This window comes from Lethenteron reissneri, chromosome 10, assembly GCF_015708825.2.
Source record: "Lethenteron reissneri isolate LAM-NWPU_2019-01 chromosome 10, ASM1570882v1, whole genome shotgun sequence".
Lineage (NCBI taxonomy): Eukaryota > Metazoa > Chordata > Hyperoartia > Petromyzontiformes > Petromyzontidae > Lethenteron > Lethenteron reissneri.
Window position 1 is genome coordinate 8,015,212 of NC_083788.1, and position 16,770 is coordinate 8,031,981.

At 44.3% G+C, this 16,770-nt stretch overlaps 1 protein-coding gene across 2 annotated transcripts in view; it reads left to right on the forward strand.

Annotated features, from left to right (window-relative positions):
* Nucleotides 1-1,415: 1,415 nt before the first annotated feature.
* Nucleotides 1,416-16,770, forward strand: part of LOC133340924 (chymotrypsin-like elastase family member 2A) — a 32,975-nt gene continuing 17,620 nt past the window's right edge. The window contains exons 1-2 of one of the 2 annotated variants that reach the window (XM_061549423.1): nucleotides 1,416-1,547; nucleotides 1,667-1,764. In XM_061549423.1, the coding sequence (XP_061405407.1) occupies nucleotides 1,508-1,547; nucleotides 1,667-1,764 (138 nt within the window). In that variant the 5' untranslated portion in view covers nucleotides 1,416-1,507. The remainder of the gene's footprint in view (nucleotides 1,548-1,666; nucleotides 1,765-16,770) is intronic. The other variant, XM_061549424.1, reaches the window with a different exon arrangement.

Sequence of the window (16,770 nt, forward strand, 5' to 3'; positions counted from 1 at the left end):
TGCCATTGGCGGACCCTTTGGCGGCCTTTAATGTGGACCCCCGACCATCTATATATATAAAATCGTAAATCTGTCTGTCTGTTTGTCTGTCTGTCTGTGTGTGTGTCTGTGTGTCGCCGGACCATACGCAGTTTCATTGGACGAAATGTGAGAGATTTGCGAGACGCGATTGGTCCGTTTGGTTTTCCACGGCGGTTGCCCCTGGCAACGGGTAGTGACGCATTCGCTGCGGGGTGGACGCCATTTTTAATTCCCGTTAAAAATATGCGCACGCATTAACACGCGACTCTGAGGTAAATTCATCAAAGTTTCACATCCTCTTCACTCCCCCCCCCACCCCAATGTGTGCAATTACTATTATAGGGTCGGTAGATAATACAATTATAGCGATTAGACAGTATTATTGTAGCGCGGGGGGGGGGTTAACGGCCCCAGTACCCAGCCTCAGCCGGGTGGGCAATTTAGGCGAGGCCGGAGGCTCTGCACGGTACTAGGCCTCGACACCCCACCCGTGTCAAGCGACGACTTTGTGGTATAAACTCGATATACCCAGCGTTGCCCGGGGGGAAAATACATTTAAAATCTTCTGAAAACTTTCAAACATTACATAACAATGAAATCTGTGTATATATGTAAGGTTATTATAAATCTCAACCTCCATCCGACAAAGTCCTTTTTTGCTGTTGCCCGTATTGAAACGGCTGCACGCCGTATGATCATGAATACTCAATTTCCCTGTACAATAACACGGAGTAAAACAGCATGGGTTGGACACGGTACGTTAACGCAAGGAATCACACGTGTAATTATTCTCAACGGAGGAGTTAATGATGACCGTGGATTGGGATTGGTACCCAATCGTTCGTGCCACGACGAAGCCAAACAGTGGCTTCGGTGCCTTGGTGGTGGCTGGTGGGTGAGGGGGGTAACAACGCCATCGTCAGCTTGCATCTCGTCTTGATTTGAAGCTTTGCATCTAGCCGCTCAACCACCCACACAAGGCAACGCGCTCACACATCGAGCGACCTTCTCGCCATTGGCTCGCCTCGTAACGTTGGGGTCCTCCCGTCAGTGGAAGCAACTTCCAGCCACCACCAACCGACCACCAACCCACACCGGCACTGAGCCAGAAAAGGCCGACAGCAACACGCGTGCGTGGTGTGTGGGTGACGTCACAGATGTGAAATAATTAACAGACTAACTCGTGCATTTATTTGAATAAAGATTTTAAAACAATGGCAATCAATTGAAAGTCACTATTCATGACACAATGCGCTCATGAATTGTTTGTATATTTCTGTCACAACTCCAAAAAACACGCAATAATTTTAGAGCAGTGATGGAATTTTACTACTAACGACTCGTAGACCCGTGACACCATGCCCGCAGAACCTTTATCTATGCAAAATGTTTCGCATGAATACATTTTACTTCCTTGTATGTCCATGTATATATAGGCTGCGCGTCGGTCATTTGACAGCGTGCGGAAAACCCCAATCAAGAAATCATGGTCACTCTCCTGATCTTCACTTTCCTGCTGAATCAAGGTATTCACATGTGTTACTTACAGTAAGATTAGTTCGGATTCTAGGTTTTTTTTTCCATGCAACTGTTAAATTATTTCACCAGGAGTGTTTATATTATTCGTATGCTTTTCTTTCCACAGCATTCGTCTCGGCTCAGACTTGTGGTTTATCTGCGATTGCTCAACATAATCGCATTGCAGGTGGTAGTGAGGCCACTCCTCACAGCTGGCCTTGGCAGGTATGAGATCAATTCTTGGGCTTCTTTTTTCAAACTTCACCACTCCAATTCCTGCGGATTGGTGAAGGTGGGGAGCATAGGCATTCGAACATAGAAACAAGTGCACTCATTAATGTTGCTTAACTTATCAACTAATGAACAAAAATGCCAATACTATTGTGAACATGTCCACAAGTATGCAGTGGGTTACAATTGGCTATTTACAGCTCTCTCCGGTTATAAACAACACAGAACAATTAATTGGCGCATTATACAAATTTGGTTCATTCGGTAAAGTCACGTAGTTAGAAATAAAATCAAACAAATCACGACGTTTCGATCGAACAAATCACGACGTTTCAATCGAAACGTCGTGATTTTTTAATTTTATTTTTAACTACGTGACTTTTCCGAAAGGACCAAAGAGTATAGATTACTCCAGTCACGAAAGCTTCAAATTAAGATTATACAAATGTGTCAGCCAGTTTATACTCACAGCTGAATATTGATTTGCATTATTTACGTTCTTTTTGACCTTGAGACAACACATGTTATTTTGATGGGATAGCTAACTCGAATCGACTCAGTCAGCCCGAGTTGCTCAAGTTTAAGAACAACACATCTTCGATGAACGCGAATGGATATTAATAAGGACCTGTAGCATGGATCACTAAAAGAACACAAGGAGAGTTGTGTTCATTCGTTTCTGACCTGGCCTCTGCCTCCATTAATCATCTCCTCCCGCCATACTTTTTCTTAACTTTCTTTTTCCATTTTGTTTCATGCTATTCTTCTAATTTTCTGTCCATTTAGTGCTCCCAAGATCACAACTGGAGATCAATGTGATTATTTTCACACTCAGTCACTTTGAGGATGTGTTCTTCTCCCAGTCCTGTGTCTCTACATTGGTGTAAAAAAATAAACCAGTATATTTACAGATGATACGATACATTGCTACTATGGTCGCTGTGATATGGTGCTGCAGGGCATCTCAGGAGTAGATCTATGGTTTGCTTCTCCTGACAAGCACATTGTTCGCTTATGCAAAAGCGCCATGATTTCATGCGAGAGTTGCATCTGCCGAAACCCACTCTCAGTCTGTTTAGGCTCCGCCATGTGAGCTATTTGTAATTGGAACCATGTGCGAGCTCCTCACTGTGGATGATTCCTCACTGGCTCCATTCAGCAGTTTTGTCACTTGATTTTTCCCATTCTTTTTGCCAGAGGGAAGTTCTATCAGATTCTGGTGATGCGGTCAGTGGCATAGTGGAGCACAAGAAGCTGTTTCTCGATGAGAGACGGACGTGTCACTCTGACTTGCCGGTCGTGGTCACCCGCTAGTCTCCTCCTGATGTTAGGGGGGCGCTATGCCAGATAGTGCATATAGGTAAGGGACAGGTAGCCTCCAGGTACCCTGTTACAATTCTGCACGTGTCATTTAGGACAGTGTCAACATGTTTGCTGTGGGTTGAGCATCCCTACGTATTCAGATTGTAAATGCTGTGGCTTGGCTTACCAACACACTGGTGTGCGGTACTTGTGACGAATTGGCATGTTCTGTTTACGTTTATATATTTACGCGATCTAACCCAAAAACCTCTATTATGGATGATATTTGTCGCAAAAGCCTACTTGTTAAACTCAAATAAGGTGTTTATTCTGGATGTCCGCGTCGTTCCACTCTTTGCCAGCGTTCTTACGAATCTGGATGAGACTCTAGGATGGTGACAGCACGAACCCAGAAGGGGGATCGGAGCCTGAGTCGGCAGCTAGGTACATTGTTGAGGTCTTGGTTAATAGGTCGGTTGTTTGAAATAAAACATAGAAATACTCATGTACTGTAGTGTGCATGTCTCTGTGGATATTTGGTGGCAGAATTTTTACCAGAATAGCAATCCAGGAGATTGGTGTTGGTTTCAGAATTCCAGTGATGATACCCATTGTGGTAGATAATTGTACATCTAGCAGTTTTGTGTATTGAGCTCCCGCACGAGGTTGGGGTGCAATGCTCTGCAACTGAGTAGATCAGTGACAGGTCGGCAGTTTACAGCTATTTTCTGGTGCCCGAGGTCATTCTTAAAAGTTTCTGTAGCAAGACGATGTTTGAATTTGTCTTTTCATATATCTGTTTTATACTGTAAGGGGCTCAAAGGTCAGGCATCTATCCATGATAATCCCTAGATATCTTGGAGTGGGATCATAGTACACTGGGTTACCACAAAAGGATGCATCAAGAGTCACATCTGCTGAACAATCATTCAGGTAGAGTCCGCTTTTGGTGGTTTTGGAAGGATTTGGTCAGTCTACGACTATGGAAATATGCCTCCAGTAAAATTATATCAGCTGTTAGAGTATTGACAATGGTCTCGAAAGTTGTGACCTGTGTGGCAAGGTTAAATAAAAAAAAGTTTAGTTTAAAGTTAATGTCATGTGTATAAATTTCGATTTAAAGCTTTCGTGACTGCAGGGATTCATATTCTTGGTTCTTTCGGTAAAGTCACGCAGAAGGGAAATGATAAAATAATGAAAATAAAACGTCGTGACAATTTTATTGTTTTATTGTTATTATTTTATGATTTCCCTTCTACGTGACTTTACCAAAAGAACCAATAATATGCCATGCGTATATACAAACTTACGAGAAGATGCACATGTCAGGTTACATATGTGTTACATAGTGGCGGTGCTAGCACCAAGCTTGAGGAAGGTCGTTGTTCATAACTCTCGTGGCTGTGTTCACCAGTGAGGCGTATCCTCAAAGTACATTTGCCGACCATCGCGACAATTAGGTGTATAGTTGAACGGCATTCGATTTTGGCCGCCAACGGTATCATAGGCTGCAGAGGTCAATCATTGCTGTATCGGTTTTCTGTTCAAGCTGAATGCTACCTTCTGTTCACAATAGCTACGGCCACTTCGAAATACGGATTTTTCGTTGGGCAGCTAGGGGTCAATAATGGGGGAAACTCAGGCAAGCATGCACATTCCATGAGCTTGGAAGTCGAGGACATGATAGATATTGGCCTAGAGCTGGAGAGCGAGTCTTGCAGGTTTATGACGACAACTGGAATAATTCCATTATTTCCGGACATTACCTGTATTTTTTTTTCTTCCTGATGACAATCGCTTGTGATGTGATCGAAATGTCGTGGTTTTTGTTAATTTTATTTTTATTAATTTGAACCTACTGTTGTGTATGTACCCCCTTTTTATTTTTTTTAATATTATTTTTTTTTTAAGGATTATTCTGCCATCATATATAATATTGTTTTTTTAATAGACACAGGGCCACGTGGGAACGAACACGCCCCCACACTTCCACAGAGGCCCCCACACTTCCACAGATGCGCGCATACCTCATTTCAAAGGAAAGAGGACATGAAAGGGGGGGCAATAAGGTAATAAAAAAAAACTCCCCTAAATTCACACAAGAGGAACAAGGGAGGGGGGGAATTGCAGGCGGGGGGTTGCAGAACCAGGAGACACGGAGGAAGAGATAATTATATTCTTAACAAGGAAACAGCATCGACGACAAAAAGCACAGATGGGTCTTTGAACCATGTTAAATACACAAGTTACCAACTTAACCATAAAGATTAAGCAAACAGTATCCATCCTCACTCCAATTGAAAACCAGACGACAATCTGAACCAGAATCGCGACCCATCATTGTTAATAAATACTGACATTATTTACCTTTAAAGAATATCTACACGGCCGGGCCGAAGCATCAAAGAATAATTATGGCATCGATTTCGCTCCAAAACAAAATTCCTAGCCGGGATATCAGATCAAATAATCACAAGAAGTCAAATAATAAGTACGGAATTAAAGTAGAAGAGAAATCAAGGGCGGAGAAGGCTCTCAAAATTAACCAAACACAACACCCATGGGAAGCGAGCAACACGGCCGCCTTTGTCTTTCCGAGAGGATCACGACACACAGGCACCAAGCCAGGAAATGACACCCATAAAAGTTGGGGCAAGGGCTCAAAGGAAATTAACACACGCCTTCGAATAAATAAGCATACGCCGGGTGCTCCCACCGTGGAAACAACCGCCTTTGTCTTCCCACAACACGGACAGAAAAAATTGCACAAGCCAGGAAATGACATTTCCATGGGAGATCGGGTCACGATGAAACATCGTGAACACGGTTTCGGCATAACCAAGCAGCAAATAAGTCGCATTTCAACTTCCAAACCAAACCAACTTAAGCTGTGTGAGACAAAGGATGTGATCCCAGAGCAAGGGAGTGAATAGTTAAGCTCGCTTAACGCGTAGGTTTTCGCGACAAATATTATTCATAATTGGTTCTTTACCCTTCTATCTGGCAACAAAACTGACACCTTTTTGCAAGGAGTCATGTTTGCATAGACCACAATACCTGCAGTCATAATACAAACAAAAGAACATAACTCTGATAATGTGCACTGTCCTTGAAGTTGATTGGTCCACACCCGAGACAGCTTTCCTTCGAGCCTAGTCTCATATGGGTTGGACCAGATGACGCCAAAAGGCGCACAGATGACGCCTTTTGGCGTCATCTGGTCCAACCCATATGAGACTAGGCTCGAAGGAAAGCTGTCTCGGGTGTGGACCAATCAACTTCAAGGACAGTGCACATTATCAGAGTTATGTTCTTTTGTTTGTATTATGACTGCAGGTATTGTGGTCTATGCAAACATGACTCCTTGCAAAAAGGTGTCAGTTTTGTTGCCAGATAGAAGGGTAAAGAACCAATTATCATATTTTTACTGGCAAATGAGGTCCCCATAGTGTAAATATTATTCAGTAACAAAACATGGATTCGAATGTTTTTTTTTTAACTCAACGCGAATCATCGGTCTGGCTAATGGATAACTTCTGAAGCAGCCGACACGAGGCCCCCACCCCCACCCCCTTTCTTCCAGAACGACACACACAGCTGTGTCTTCAAAGCTAATAAACACACGGACAAACACGCACGCGAAACACACGGACAAACACGCACGCGAAACACACGGACGGACACACACACGGACGCAGATGGTCCACCCCCACAGGAAGGTTTTATGACACAGCTTTTGAACAACTCGGGAAGCCGAGTGGAATTTTCCGATATAAACCGAAGGAAAATCCATACAAAGCATATCGTCCGGGCTTCGGCTCCAACACACATATCATCCGGGCTACGAGCCCATCTTCGGCTCCACCACAGATCTTCACGAGCTCTGGCCTACATCTCATCTCGTCTCCGGGCTAAGGCCCCACCAGAGTTCTCCAGGGCGACAACCATCTCTCCTCGTCGCCGCCAACGAAGAAGCTCCTGTCATTCAGAATGACGAGGGTCGCGGAGTAGCGACGCGTAGCTACAAGCCGAGGTCTGCATCACCTGAGAAGAATCGCTACCCTGAGTCGCAGAGCTGCGAGTGAAGCCAACAAAGACGCCAACGTCCACCCTGCCACGAACGAAGCATCGCTCCTCGTCAGAGTGCCGACCAGCGAACAACCCGCAGGAAAGGCGGAGATCGCTGAACGAGCGCCAACTTGCGCCACCTTGCGCCACCGTGCGCCACCGTGCACCACTTTGCGCTGAACGTGCGCCACCGTGCGCCACCGTGCGACACCGAGCGACAACGAGCGACACCCAGATCGACCAGCATCAACCCAAACCGACTCGTCATCCCGCCGTGGAGAAAAAGAGTCAAAGTCTTCTGAACGAGCGCCGCCGCTCACCTCACAGCGGAGAAAGTCTCAGCTGCCGCTCGCACAAACAACAGAGGTCGTATCGCTCCCCACATACAGACTCAAGAAAACACAGAGAAAATCTTGTCAAACCAGTTTCCTTTGTCCCAGAATCTCGCCGAAGAATTAATTAAAACAGAGCCAGATTCGCTCTCGCGCCCACACGCCCTCACCCACCATTGTATCAAACATTCCGTTAAGAGGATTTTTATACTTGCCGATGAATCTATTGACATATACTTTCGCCTCTTGGGTATAATAAGTGCTATATTACCGCCATAGGAAGTGTGTCATGCTTGTTTTCAAACTCGACCAGTCGCCGATTGTGATCGATACATGGGCGAACTAATGAGATGCCTGGTAGGAAAAGTAGAGGTTACAATTGATAGAAGTGTTTTTAGTCATTCAGTTCGTTAAATGCATAAGTGTTTATTCATTCATTTTAGTCAAATGCATAAGAGTTTCGTTATTCATATTGCATAATTGCATAATTTCACAAATGCATAAGTGTTTATTCATTCATTTTAGTCAAATGCATAAGAGTTTCGTTATTCATATTGCATAATTGCATAATTTCACAACTGCATAAGTTTGTCGTTCATATTAGTTAATTGCATAATCTTGCCCATGAATTATTGACGCATGTTTGACCTGCATGATAGAATGTCACGTGTTTGTTAGAATAAAATTGTTAACACAGAAGCATATTGAGTGTTCTTTCCAAGTCCATGCAAAACCATCTTATTCATAAGAGCTGTATCCTGCGATGAGATATGAAAATGGAGACCTAAAATATTATAACACACACTAGGATAATCGGTAAATGAATCTATGATAATCGTGTTATCCTGATTGATAACTCTGGATAAACGAAACTAAGCAAATTATCATAACTGCACACATTAACATAATCGCAAGCATCCGCATAAATTACTACGATTATCTCCGTGATTATCATAATTTATGCATATAATAACACGCATTATCATAATTTATGCATAGTAATACACACATTAACATAATTAATGCGATTTGCGCATTTTTCGGAAAATTATTAATTTTTATTATTTTCATCAAAATTTCATAACCCAACACATACAACATAATGGGGGCGTCGTCCGGGATCTCTCGCAGACAGTGTTTTGCATGGATGATGGAATGAATCACTTCGTGTTAACCAGAATATCAGGATCGAACATTGCATGGTAATTGTGAACGGGCGGAAAACAAAAAAACGCCCTCTAAGGTTAAAACCCAGAATAGCAGGTTAAAACAGAGACAGTGGAATCAAGATAATATCGTATCAAACCAATTGCATCCTGTGATAAATGGTGTTAGAGGTACGCACTCGGAATCGGAAAATAACAGATAGCTCGAGTCGAATTGACTACACTCTGTGAGATAATTGTTTTATATGCACTCTGAAAGGGAATGTCAAAGTTACTTTCGCCACACCTTGAGATGCTGGGATTAAGAATAATTTTTGAATGGGTTACAGGATACTGGGAACTCGTATTAAAACGTACCGACCAATCTGTTACAAAACAGTACAGTCAGAGAGACATATGGGAAGGGAGCTATATCGATGACACGAACACACCTCGAGGGAAACTAAGTGACTGGATAAGATGTAACAAAGGCGAACACGATGCAAAAACTGCAGAGAAGGCAGGACAGGACTCATGCCTTCCCACACAGGCATACAGACAGGGATTATGGAATGAGGAAAATTTTGGAAAGGAAACGGGAGAGAAATCGCCTCTAGTAAACGAGGAGAAATGTCCTCACACCCTCGAGAGGGAGGAGAACTCAGTGCTCGCGACACCAGCGAAACTCACAGACGTTAATCCACAGAATAAATATGGAAGTAACATTAAATCACACTCTTGGGTACGTGGACAGAGTCCAGGGATTGATCGCACAAAAATCATGAATATCGAACAAAAAATCCTTGACAAAGGGAAACCCTCACAATTCGAGAGAGGGAGGAAAAATGTTAAAGTAAAGTCGACAGGACATGCTCCACTAAGGGCAGAGGCAAAAACTGAAGGGAAATGGCAACACGCCCGACACAGCACAGACCAAAGTGACAGATTGCCTGATGATAACTTGTTTGATGATGACGCTGTCGGCGATCAACTTTCGGAATACCTATTCACCAGTAAAACCCTTAAATTGATGGACAAGGCTCTAGTCAGAATTCCCGATTTTGACCCCCACAATAAGACTATGGATATCCACACACATATCGCAACCGTAGAAGAGGAGGCAATGATTAGAGGGCTGAGGAGACGGGATGAAAAAGCGAGTTTGTTGAAACGGACCTTACATAAAGAATCCATTCCATGGGTAAAGTCACTACCACACAAGGTTAGAAATGATTTTAAACAACTGAGCCTGGCAGTGATTCGGAAGTTTGGAGAATATTCGACACTCACTGAGGGGTTTTATGCTGTAAAATCGATGACCCAGGGCATGGACCAAGATCCACGTGACTACCTCGTCCAATTTAAAAGAGCGTATTACGCAGGCGATGTGAATCAATACCACGAAGGAGATAAAATGTTCAAAATTATGTTTTTTGAATCCTTGAGCCCAGAGATTACAGAAAGGGTGAGAATGGTTTTGAATCCAGAAACCGCATCCTTACGCCGCATAGAGAGCAAGGCGTACATGGCATGGTTATACAGAGCTAAGAATCATAATTCGGATCCAGAACACAGGGAGAGGGATGAGGAACCCAGCCTCTCAGAGAGGAATAAAAATCACCGAGCAGTCCCACCATGCAGGACGGAGCAGAAACGCACGCACACATGGCAAAATAACCCAGAGAGAGGTTGGCACGAGAATGAGAGCGGCACAAAGCCGAACATTCAGGAGAATCGCAGGAGGGAGAGGTTCAGAACAGAACCATATCAACACCCCATGCCACGACACACACAAGATCAAAATTACCCACAAAGATGGCGAGGTAACAATCCAGGAAAAATGTGGCACCCAAATGGGAGAAATACTTGGCCAAAAATGTACGAGAATCGCAGGAGGGAGAGGTTCAGAGCAGAACCATATCAACACCCCATCCCACGACACACGCAAGGTTCAAATTACGCACAGAGATGGCAAGATAACCACCTAGCGGGAAGGTGTTACACAGACCGCGGAGGTATGGATGCGAACATTCAGGAGAATCGCAGGATGGGAGGTCAAACACAATCGATCCAATTCCGACCAATTCCTCCACCGGCTATACCAAGAGGGAATAGAGGAATAACACAGAATGCGGTCCAAATACGTGATGAACCATCCACAGTGAGTGCGAGCGAGCGGCCAACACGCGCCCCACCCGCCGAGGTGTTAAACCCTGAGCAGGCTGCAAGTGACAGGGCTGAATTAAAGTGTGATCGGACGGTGGATAGCAGACAGCAGAGACAAAGAGAGAACACAGAGACACGCCCTGAGGAGCGCAGGCGTGAGCCTTTGAATGGAAAATATCCAAGGGAAACCAAAATGTATGTGGATCGGAGTGCTAAAATGGAGACGAATGTTCATGACATATCAGGAATGGTGTTGGAATCTAACACACTCGTAAAAACAAAGAGGGCAACATTACGAGGCACAGAATTAAGTCGACACACTGACTCGGCAAATGTGCATGTAATCGCAGAGAGAGCGAATGCCACGAACCAAGTGTCAAAATGGGTCGTGTGCGCGAATTCTGGTTACGTGCAGCACAATTTTTCACCACACACTCCCACGACGCGAGAGAGTGAGAGAGGAAACTACAAAAACGAACCCGAAAACCGTGATCAAATTATCAAAGTGATAAGTGGTAAACCAGGCAACATGAGGAAGGTAACGCATAAATGCGTTCGAAACCGCTACCTAGCGTTTCCCAGGATTTAACAAAACAAAAATGAATGTTCGTCAGAGTTATGATGTATGAGAACCGATGTAACGCAATATCGATGTTAACGTGTTGTTATTTTCTTTGCTTAATTCAAATGTAACCAGGATTTAACAAAAACAAAAATGAATATTCGCCGTAGTTATGAGGGATGAGAACCGATGTAACGCAATATCGATGTTAACGTGTTGTTATTTTCTTTGCTTAATTCAAATGTAACCAGGATTTAACAAAAACAAAAATGAATATTCGCCGGAGTTATGATGTATGAGAACCGATGTAACGCAATATCGATGTTAACGTGTTGTTTATTTTCTTTGCTTATTTCAGATGTAACCAGGTTAAGATGGTAATACGTGCACGCGCGTCGTAAGAAATAACCGCCGAGAGTAAGGGCGGCTGATGGGATTCATGACATAAAGAGGGGGCATTACTTTGTTTGAAAATTCGCCAGTGGCCAAATCGACCCCTGATAATTTTCAAACGGGCGGACTGTTGTGTATGTACCCCCTTTTTATTTTTTTTAATATTATTTTTTTTTTAAGGATTATTCTGCCATCATATATAATATTGTTTTTTTAATAGACACGGGGCCACGTGGGAACGAACACGCCCCCACACTTCCACAGAGGCCCCCACACTTCCACAGATGCGCGCATACCTCATTTCAAAGGAAAGAGGACATGAAAGGGGGGGCAATAAGGTAATAAAAAAAAACTCCCCTAAATTCACACAAGAGGAACAAGGGAGGGGGGGAATTGCAGGCGGGGGGTTGCAGAACCAGGAGACACGGAGGAAGAGATAATTATATTCTTAACAAGGAAACAGCATCGACGACAAAAAGCACAGATGGGTCTTTGAACCATGTTAAATACACAAGTTACCAACTTAACCATAAAGATTAAGCAAACAGTATCCATCCTCACTCCAATTGAAAACCAGACGACAATCTGAACCAGAATCGCGACCCATCATTGTTAATAAATACTGACATTATTTACCTTTAAAGAATATCTACACGGCCGGGCCGAAGCATCAAAGAATAATTATGGCATCGATTTCGCTCCAAAACAAAATTCCTAGCCGGGATATCAGATCAAATAATCACAAGAAGTCAAATAATAAGTACGGAATTAAAGTAGAAGAGAAATCAAGGGCGGAGAAGGCTCTCAAAATTAACCAAACACAACACCCATGGGAAGCGAGCAACACGGCCGCCTTTGTCTTTCCGAGAGGATCACGACACACAGGCACCAAGCCAGGAAATGACACCCATAAAAGTTGGGGCAAGGGCTCAAAGGAAATTAACACATGCCTTCGAATAAATAAGCATACGCCGGGTGCTCCCACCGTGGAAACAACCGCCTTTGTCTTCCCACAACACGGACAGCAAAAATTGCACAAGCCAGGAAATGACATTTCCATGGGAGATCGGGTCACGATGAAACATCGTGAACACGGTTTCGGCATAACCAAGCAGCAAATAAGTCGCATTTCAACTTCCAAACCAAACCAACTTAAGCTGTGTGAGACAAAGGATGTGATCCCAGAGCAAGGGAGTGAATAGTTAAGCTCGCTTAACGCGTAGGTTTTCGCGACAAATATTATTCAGTAACAAAACATGGATTCGAATGTTTTTTTTAACTCAACGCGAATCATCGGTCTGGCTAATGGATAACTTCTGAAGCAGCCGACACGAGGCCCCCACCCCCACCCCCTTTCTTCCAGAACGACACACACAGCTGTGTCTTCAAAGCTAATAAACACACGGACAAACACGCACGCGAAACACACGGACAAACACGCACGCGAAACACACGGACGGACACACACACGGACGCAGATGGTCCACCCCCACAGGAAGGTTTTATGACACAGCTTTTGAACAACTCGGGAAGCCGAGTGGAATTTTCCGATATAAACCGAAGGAAAATCCATACAAAGCATATCGTCCGGGCTTCGGCTCCAACACACATATCATCCGGGCTACGAGCCCATCTTCGGCTCCACCACAGATCTTCACGAGCTCCGGCCTACATCTCATCTCGTCTCCGGGCTAAGGCCCCACCAGAGTTCTCCAGGGCGACAACCATCTCTCCTCGTCGCCGCCAACGAAGAAGCTCCTGTCATTCAGAATGACGAGGGTCGCGGAGTAGCGACGCGTAGCTACAAGCCGAGGTCTGCATCACCTGAGAAGAATCGCTACCCTGAGTCGCAGAGCTGCGAGTGAAGCCAACAAAGACGCCAACGTCCACCCTGCCACGAACGAAGCATCGCTCCTCGTCAGAGTGACGACCAGCGAACAACCCGCAGGAAAGGCGGAGATCGCTGAACGAGCGCCAACTTGCGCCACCTTGCGCCACCGTGCGCCACCGTGCACCACTTTGCGCTGAACGTGCGCCACCGTGCGCCACCGTGCGACACCGAGCGACAACGAGCGACACCCAGATCGACCAGCATCAACCCAAACCGACTCGTCATCCCGCCGTGGAGAAAAAGAGTCAAAGTCTTCTGAACGAGCGCCGCCGCTCACCTCACAGCGGAGAAAGTCTCAGCTGCCGCTCGCACAAACAACAGAGGTCGTATCGCTCCCCACATACAGACTCAAGAAAACACAGAGAAAATCTTGTCAAACCAGTTTCCTTTGTCCCAGAATCTCGCCGAAGAATTAATTAAAACAGAGCCAGATTCGCTCTCGCGCCCACACGCCCTCACCCACCATTGTATCAAACATTCCGTTAAGAGGATTTTTATACTTGCCGATGAATCTATTGACATATACTTTCGCCTCTTGGGTATAATAAGTGCTATATTACCGCCATAGGAAGTGTGTCATGCTTGTTTTCAAACTCGACCAGTCGCCGATTGTGATCGATACATGGGCGAACTAATGAGATGCCTGGTAGGAAAAGTAGAGGTTACAATTGATAGAAGTGTTTTTAGTCATTCAGTTCGTTAAATGCATAAGTGTTTATTCATTCATTTTAGTCAAATGCATAAGAGTTTCGTTATTCATATTGCATAATTGCATAATTTCACAAATGCATAAGTGTTTATTCATTCATTTTAGTCAAATGCATAAGAGTTTCGTTATTCATATTGCATAATTGCATAATTTCACAACTGCATAAGTTTGTCGTTCATATTAGTTAATTGCATAATCTTGCCCATGAATTATTGACGCATGTTTGACCTGCATGATAGAATGTCACGTGTTTGTTAGAATAAAATTGTTAACACAGAAGCATATTGAGTGTTCTTTCCAAGTCCATGCAAAACCATCTTATTCATAAGAGCTGTATCCTGCGATGAGATATGAAAATGGAGACCTAAAATATTATAACACACACTAGGATAATCGGTAAATGAATCTATGATAATCGTGTTATCCTGATTGATAACTCTGGATAAACGAAACTAAGCAAATTATCATAACTGCACACATTAACATAATCGCAAGCCTCCACATAAATTACCACGATTATCTCCGTGATTATCATAATTTATGCATATAATTACACGCATTATCATAATTTATGCATAGTAATACACACATTAACATAATTAATGCGATTTGCGCATTTTTCGGAAAATTATTAATTTTTATTATTTTCATCAAAATTTCATAATGCCAACACATACAACACTATCTACGTTACTTTACCGAAATACCCAAATTATATAAATTCCTGCAGTCACGAAAGCTTTAAGTCAAGATATTACAGTACGTGTCTTGTTTATGGTCCATATATTCCCAGGTTCTTTAGGAACTCAGGACAAAGGCTATCATATCCCTGTGCCTTGTTAAGACTTTATGGCCCTGAGGGCCCCTTCCACTTCAGTGAGTGTACTCTCACTAGATTATTGCTTCCGGTAGTTGACTCAAAGTTATGGCGAGTTGTTTCCGGACACCTTGTTTGGTGCGATTGTCCATTGGTGTCTTTGAGCAGGATAGTGTGTAGGAAGCCATAGTATTTGCTTTAGGGTTTGGTAGTCTGTGCTCTGTTGGTTGAGTAACCTAGGTTCCAGAGGAGTTACCAGGCTTCATGGCTTGAGTGAGTTAAGTCCAAATCTGTAGCGAGGTATTTCCACCGTTCTCTTCAGCAGAGTTCAGGAACACTAGCAGTGCGTTGCCCTTATCTTTTTCACCTTGTCTGATGAACTCTTTGAAGAGATGTTCCATTTTTTATTACCAACATGGCATGTATATTTTCCGACCCCCCCCCCCCCCCCCCCCCAGAATGTAATTTCTTGTGACAAATGACAGAATTTTTATGAATTTATTGAAGATTACAGGCTTTGGCTCTAGGTTATTCAGTTGCGCTTTGGTTTATTTTTCATAGCTGGGCCAGTTGGCCTTATGAACTTTACAACGAGGATGTAGTTTTGAGGTTATGACCAGTATCGGTAGCCCAGTGTATGTGACTGGCAGTCTGTGTTGGGTCTGCAAATTTACCAATAATTGTTCATGACGCAATTAGTGGCTGTCCATTCTTGTCCTTTGAGATGAAGTGTAAGTTCTGGGTCATGGTCCGCTTTCTATCAGCTGAATGAAATGTGCCCCGGATTTGTGTGGTCGTATAATGAATGTATCCTGTGCTGACAACCATTCCACGTGTTTCTCTCCAGTGTTGTCATTTTCTGAGTAGCACCATGGGGTGTGTGTGGTAGCTATTGATGCCACCGATAGCATAGTCTTATCATTGGTCTTATTATTATTAGTCCCGATATGTGTGTTGGTAGTTTGTCTTCTTGTTCAATTTTTTGCGTAAAGCAGACGCCGAGGTTGGGCATTCCTTGTACCAAAATTTAGTTTGTTCCCTGCGGAGCGGTGAGTGTGAGGGTGGGCATGTCATACAAACGGCTTCGTTGCTCTCTCTCGCTCGGGGCATCAGCTGCAGCTGCTTGTCCGCTGCAGCTGCAGGCTCCTTCCACTACTGGATGAGCTGCGTCGGCACGATGCTTGTCCTTGAAGATGCTCGATCGCTGTTGCCGCTCGTCCGCTGGCAGCTGCAGACACCCTTGCTCGGTGGAGCTGGTTGCACGCTGCTACGCGCTCTCCCCGGCTCCGTGCTCTCTGGCGATGCCCGGTTGCTCATGCAGCTGGTTCTCTGCGACTGCGATGCTAGCTTGGTCGATGCTTGGCGCTTTCCGCCCTTTCTCCTGGTTGATTGCTTGTCGTTGCTAGTCACTCTATCTCTCTCCTTGATCGTGCAGCTGCCAGCTTCACACGGACACCCGCCCTTACTTCAGGGCTGCGCTGGCTCAGGCTCTTTCCACTGCTCCGTTCTCTCTCCTTTGGCGGGCAGCTGCCAGCTTCACACTGGCATCCCGTAATGCCTCTCCCACCCTTCCTTCAGGGCTTCGCCTTTCCTTTGCTCAACTTCCGTGCTCTCC